At 36.6% G+C, this 6,321-nt stretch overlaps 1 protein-coding gene across 1 annotated transcript; it reads left to right on the top strand.

Annotated features, from left to right (window-relative positions):
• The first annotated feature begins 3,578 nt into the window (after nucleotides 1-3,578).
• Nucleotides 3,579-4,357, top strand: LOC100815238 (activator of 90 kDa heat shock protein ATPase homolog). Its single transcript, XM_003525909.5, has 3 exons — nucleotides 3,579-3,897; nucleotides 3,992-4,071; nucleotides 4,179-4,357. Exons 1-3 carry the CDS (start codon nucleotides 3,604-3,606, stop codon nucleotides 4,270-4,272), a joined length of 468 nt encoding a protein of 155 aa, XP_003525957.3. The 5' UTR covers nucleotides 3,579-3,603; the 3' UTR covers nucleotides 4,273-4,357.
• Nucleotides 4,358-6,321: the final 1,964 nt, after the last annotated feature.

Below are 6,321 nucleotides of genomic sequence, written 5' to 3'. Positions count from 1 at the left end.
TTCTCAAACCTTGAAAATCCACTAAATTGAGGGGTTTTAGATGCCTAGATTTTGAGTTGCTTTGGTATGAAGCTTGTCCTTGGTTTAGACATGATTGATACATGATTTGGGACTTGTAGGATTCAATTTGGGCAAAATTGGATGAGGGAAAGTGTGATTTCGAAAATCTGCACTTTATGCAGAATTTTGCTGTCAAATAGGTGCAGCAGAATTTTGGCTTTGTGCAGAAAGTGTTGTGTTTTGCTGGTTGTGGAAAGAGTAGTACAGATTGGGTTCTGGACGTTTTCTAGCAGATCCCAATGGTCATAATGTAGATTTATGTGCTAGAGACTTCCAGTAAAATTTTTGAGTCGATCCAACGGTTAACGAATTGGAACGAAGAGAATATTACTGGGGTAATTGAGTGTGAAAAGTTGTGATGTTGGTTTGTGTTTTGGGCAGAGTTTTCTGCCTCTGCCCTGTTTTCTTGGATGTGTTAGTTCATGATGCTTGGATGTTGAATTACTTGGATGTTGTGGAAGCTTGGGAGGATTGATGGGGACCCGGCGTTGAGAGGAACGAGGATAAGGGCTACGTGGGAGTATGTGAGCTCAGTTGAGGTGGGCAACATGGGATGGTGGGTTATACGTGATTTGTGGATGTGGAGAATTGTTTTGCACCATCGCCCGACCGCCACCTAGTACCACATGTGATGGATACCCCATAATCCTACAAGCTTGAAATGAGGAAGTGTGGAAGGGTGAGACTTCCTACTTTTATTCGTTGACCACAGAGTGGTACCTGGAGATATGTCGCGGGGGTCAGGAGACCTTGGGGATGTCAGGTGGGGTGCTATTGCCCAAAACCAAGCTTGACCAATCCCGACCCAACCTGGGCATAGTCAGTCAGTGAGAACCTGTGATGTACCTAAACAGGCGAGCTCCTGACAGTCAACCGATAAAAGAACAAAGACCACAAAGCAGGGAGGCTTGTGTGGTGGCTGGCCAGCTATGAATCTTGAGTGATATCTGTGATATGGCCTCTGGTAATCGATTACCAAGGGTGGGTAATCGATTACAAGGCTTAAAAGTGAAGGCAGGAAGCTAAGATGGCCTCTGGTAATCGATTACCAGGGGAGCGCAATCGATTACCAGGCTTAAAAACGAGATCAGGAAGTTAAGAGGGCTTATGGTAATCGATTACCAAGGGGTGTAATCGATTACCAGGCTTAGAAATGAAGGCAGCATGTTGTGGAGGCCTTTGGTAATCGATTACCAGGCTGTGTAATCGATTACACAGAGGAACATGCCACTGGTAATCGATTACCAGTTATGTGTAATCGATTACACAGTGCATTTTTTGCAGGTTTCATGTCCTGAGGCTGTGTAATTCGAGTTTAGCCTCTGGTAATCGATTACCAAGGCTGTGTAATCGATTACCAGAGATGAAAAGCCTTGAGATACCCCTTTTACTTACATGTAGTGGTTATGAGACGCATTGTGTTGCTCCGTAGTTAGATATCACGTGAAAGAGTCTACCCCTTTCTTTTATTTCTTGTAGATCATGATGGCGGCGCAACTAATCCATGACCGAGTGGAGATGGAGTGCCTAGAGGGAGCTTGGGAGACCCTCGAAGGCAATGCGAGGTGCCGATTTCGGGGCATGATTCGATTCACGGCTACTTCATTGGTGCATCCAGATGAACCCGCGCGCACGCTTCAGCGCACTGTGGAGTGGATACTACCCACGCCTACACCATACCGTCTAGTGGAGCCAGTCCAAGTGATCGAGGTGACGTCATCCGAGGAAGACCCTGAGGAGGATTCTAAGGAGCTACCTCCTGAGCCTGTTATGGATGCTCTTGACTTTCTAGTGGATGATGAGGACCCACTCCCTGAGGTGGATTCTCCCGAGGACGTCATGTCGGCATCTGAGGCAGACTCTATGGAGGATAGTGGCCCTGGAGAGATGGCGATCAGTGGAGGCTCTTCATCATAGTAGACAGCTCATTGGACTAGTTTTATATACTTTTGAGGGTGGGTGTATCTAGGACTGACTGTTAGGTTTACTCTTTTGTTTTTGTATGGGTAGACCTATTGTATAGGAATTTGATGATTGTATACATGTGGCTGAAGCCACTACAGTGGACACCTTTGCTCTGGATGACACTATGTATTTTGCAAAACTCTCATATTTTGGACAGCTTTAAATGATGAATGTACTTATGTTTAATCTTGTTATTTGAAAAGAAAGCATTAGGAAACTTTATTTGCAAAAGAGTTTATCGACCGTATTTTATTTTATTATTTTCACGTGACGACCTAAAGTAATGGCTGGCATACCTTTCCTTTTGAAAAAGCAAAATATTTAGAGGTTATGAGTGATCAGAAAGAAATGACTCCGAATAGAGTTGTGAATTGGCCATTCAGGACTCTATAGTGATGATTCTCCTTCTGGACTTAATTTTTGTGAAAAGAGAAAGAAATGAAAAAGAAAAAGGAAGAAAAAAAATTTACCATGGTTTTTGTTATTTAAATCATTACTATTAAACCAGTCATTATTTTGGGGACGCCACAAGCCTCACATCGGCTTTCAACACAAAACCGATGTTAATAAAATCATGTTAATGTTAACATCGGTTTTCTGAAAGAAACCGATGTTAAATTATGATATGTTAACATCGGTCTTCTGAAAATCCGATGTTAACTAACTTACATTAACATCGGTTCTTGAAAAACCGATGTTAACTACAGTTTATTAACATCGGTATTTTAAGAACCGATGTTAATGTAAGTTAGTTAATATTGGCTTTTCAGAAGACCGATGTTAACGAATACACATTATTTACAAATATGCCACCGTGTTTATGTTCACTTCGGTTTTCTCAATAACCGATGTTAAGCTGACGATGTTAAATCTGCTTTTTGTAGTAGTGAACGCTGGTCACTAATCCTCTCATATTTTCAACTTAGATATCAAATATTTATCCTTTTCTTTTTTTTTCATTGATTTAAAATACCAACCTCATTTTCAAGTACTCGTTCTATCTCTATTTTGCTTATAATCTATATATTTACTTATACAATTTGCAAGTGGTAAACTCTTCAGAGTTGTCTTAGAGTTAATTGCCATATCATGTTTAAGGTTTCCAATGCCACCCATTTCTCTGTGTGTTGTGTGAAAATTCTCTTATATGTTTTCTTTCAAACCAAAGCCTCAAAAGTAAAATTAAAGCTCCTCTATTCCCCATAGTTCTCATATATACTCACCCAAATTCACTACTAAAAAAAAGACTTTCTACGACACCTAATCTACGACGGTTGTAGAAAGAACCGCTTTAGAAAGTTGTATGGTGGCATTTTTGTAATTATTCTGTTGAGAAATTCATTTTATGACACACCTTCTAAGGCGGTTATTGAAAACCGCCTTAGAATGTTATATGTAACAATATTTACGGCGGGTATTAGTAAAAAAAACGTAGTAATTGAAAAAAAAAGTAATTAAAAAAATAACCCGTGCGTAACTTGCTCACACTTCTGATTTCGCATTAAAGCCCTAGTTGTTCCTTGTTCGTCATGTTCAAGCCATACCCTATTCAAGCAACACACTTCTGATTTCACGTAAATGACGAAAACAACGGCTTCTACGCCGAAGAAGGAGAAGGTGAAGAAGGGAAGGAAGAGTATTAGCATGACAGAGAGGTTTAATTGCAGAGCTAAAGATTTGTTTGAGATTTTGATGGATAAGAATAGGTGGAAGGATTTTACGCAGATCAATGTGAGGATTAGTAAGGAGGTTGAGGGTGAGTTTAGCATTTTTGATGGGTCGGTTACTGGAACTAATTTGGAGTTGCAAGAGGGTAAGTTGATTGTTCAGAGATGGAGGTTTGGAAGCTGGAATGATGGAGTTCAATCCACAGTAAGTGTTTTTGGGTTTTGTACTAAATGGTTAGAAAAAAATAATGATTTTAATCATAAATGACAATAATGTGATTATCTGTGTTTATTTGCAGGTGAGGCTTGTGTTTGAGGAGCCTGAATCGGGTGTTACGGTTGTTAAGCTGACACATACTGATGTGCCTGAAGAGGATATGTGAGTGTTTGATTGAGAATTTGGGAATGGTTTGGGGAAGTTTTGTTTTTGTTTTGTTTTGTTTGGTTTGTTAAGGTGGTGTGATTTGTTCTTGAATCTTTATTAAGGTATGGTAATGCTACTGTGGTGGAGAACACGGAAAGGGGGTGGCGGCATCTTATTTTCCAGAGGATACGTGGTGTTTTTGGTTTTGGAATTTGAGATTTTTCCAATTGTATTTCTTGCGTTGTAGAATTCGCTGATTTTGACATTTATTAGTAAGGAACGATCAATGGATGATTGAGATTATTGGATATTGTGGACTACAATGCTTTCTACTTCTGCGTCTTCTTTAATACTTTGTGCATTTGTGGTTGTGTTATTTGGCATTCTTGGTGTGAATGTTGTTTGTGATTAGTGACTGTTGTCATACAATGATATGAATAAGTTGATAATTGACAAGTCACCTTGCTTTAAATTTGCATCTCACGCACTGTTAGAGAGGATTATTTTATTATGGATAGCAAATTTTCTTTCCCGCCTACATGTTTTTAATTTATATTCATAAATCATTGTAATGGCTAAGGTTCATGAACTATCCTGGTATGAGACAAAGGGATTGTTAACCCGCTTGTGACTTTGCTACTCACCTTGAACTTGGAATGAAGTAAAATTGTTTCAAGTCTACTGAAAATCATTGTCTGGGTCATTTTAAGAATATGATGCAATGCCTTTTTTGGCGGATTATTGGCAGCTAGATAGTCGTGATACTAAATACTTTGTAGGTCAAGGACATTTGAATATTTATAGCTATGCTTTCGATTCAATATGGTGGTTGTTCTGTTTTGCGTAAAATTATATTTGTAGTTTAAATTCAAGGAGATACACCTTGCACAAAGGTGCAATAAGAGCAGCACCATTCCATGCAGCAGGTTGTTTGAAGTGAATATTCAAATCAATGGCTCCACCCATTGATTCACCCAACAAGAAGCTTGGTACATCTTGATATATACTTCTTTTGTTCTGTCATTCAAAAAGCTCTAGAGTTATTCACACATAACTCAAACAGTGAAAATTGCAAGGCAAAGCACAATTTTGTCTGGCAGATGACCTGATGATTCTTGTTAATTTTCTGTTTCTTTGTTTCCTCCAGAATTAAGTGAAGAGGAAGCAAAAGATGTTCTTTTGAAAGAGGTCAATTGCTTTTTATTTGAAGATTCTGAAATTTCACACTATTCCTGGTAGTTTATTCTTGCTCTCTCATTTCTACTATTATTTGTCTCATGTTTATAACATCTGTCTAAATGTCTTCTCAAATCAGCCGTCAGTTATCTTGGCAGAGATTTGTTTTTTTTGTTGCACTTTTATTTCTAAGGAAAATCAGTTCTATTGATTTATTGCACTTTTATTTGATAGCCATAATCCTTTTTAGATGAAATCTTGCACGGGGGCACCGAAGTAGCTGTGGCTATTGATGAACAGTTTGTGTCAACGTTTGAATTTATAAGTATAACAATTCTGAAAATAGTTTGTGCCGTAGATTGTTGCTCATGGGATGCCATTCAATGTGATAATGACACATCTCATGTCATTGCCATTGATCTAAGTAGCAGTCAAATCCATGGTATATATAAGAGTAATAATTTTTATTTTGTTCCCATAAACAATTTACTGTTATTCCTATAAGATAATTATTTGATAAATGAATGAAAAAAGTTATAAAAAATAAAAGAGAGAATAAATTGGTATTAATTTTATAATTTTTTCTTTTTAATTTTTTAAAATTTGAAAATGAAAAAATCATATAATATTTTTTATAATATTAAAATGTATAAAAATAATTATAATCGATAAAAGTATAGATATTTTGAATTTTTTTGATATGATATATGTATTTTGTAAAAAAATAATAATTTTTTCTGTAAAATTATTGCAAACATTTTTTGTCTTCACTAAATAAAATTTTTGCATCTGTCTATATATGAATTATTATAATTTTTTATATTAGCTTTAGTTCTTATAGATAAAAAATATAAATTAATTAAATTATTAGTCTTTTCTTAATTTTCATTGGTATTTTTAATACCTTAATTTTTGTTATCAATTTTTATTTTTTTATTTATTTTTATTACTTAAGATTAATTCTTATTTTATTCATTTTTAGTTTCTAATTAATAGAATTAATAAAATCGTCCAGCAAGCATTCACTCTTCCAAGTGTCAACACCTCATTCATTTGCCACGTGTTGTTGTTTCATAGCCCCACTTATTT

The sequence above is a fragment of the Glycine max genome, chromosome 6 (genome assembly GCF_000004515.6).
Source record: "Glycine max cultivar Williams 82 chromosome 6, Glycine_max_v4.0, whole genome shotgun sequence".
NCBI lineage: Eukaryota > Viridiplantae > Streptophyta > Magnoliopsida > Fabales > Fabaceae > Glycine > Glycine max.
This window is presented reverse-complemented; position numbering and strand designations above follow the sequence as displayed.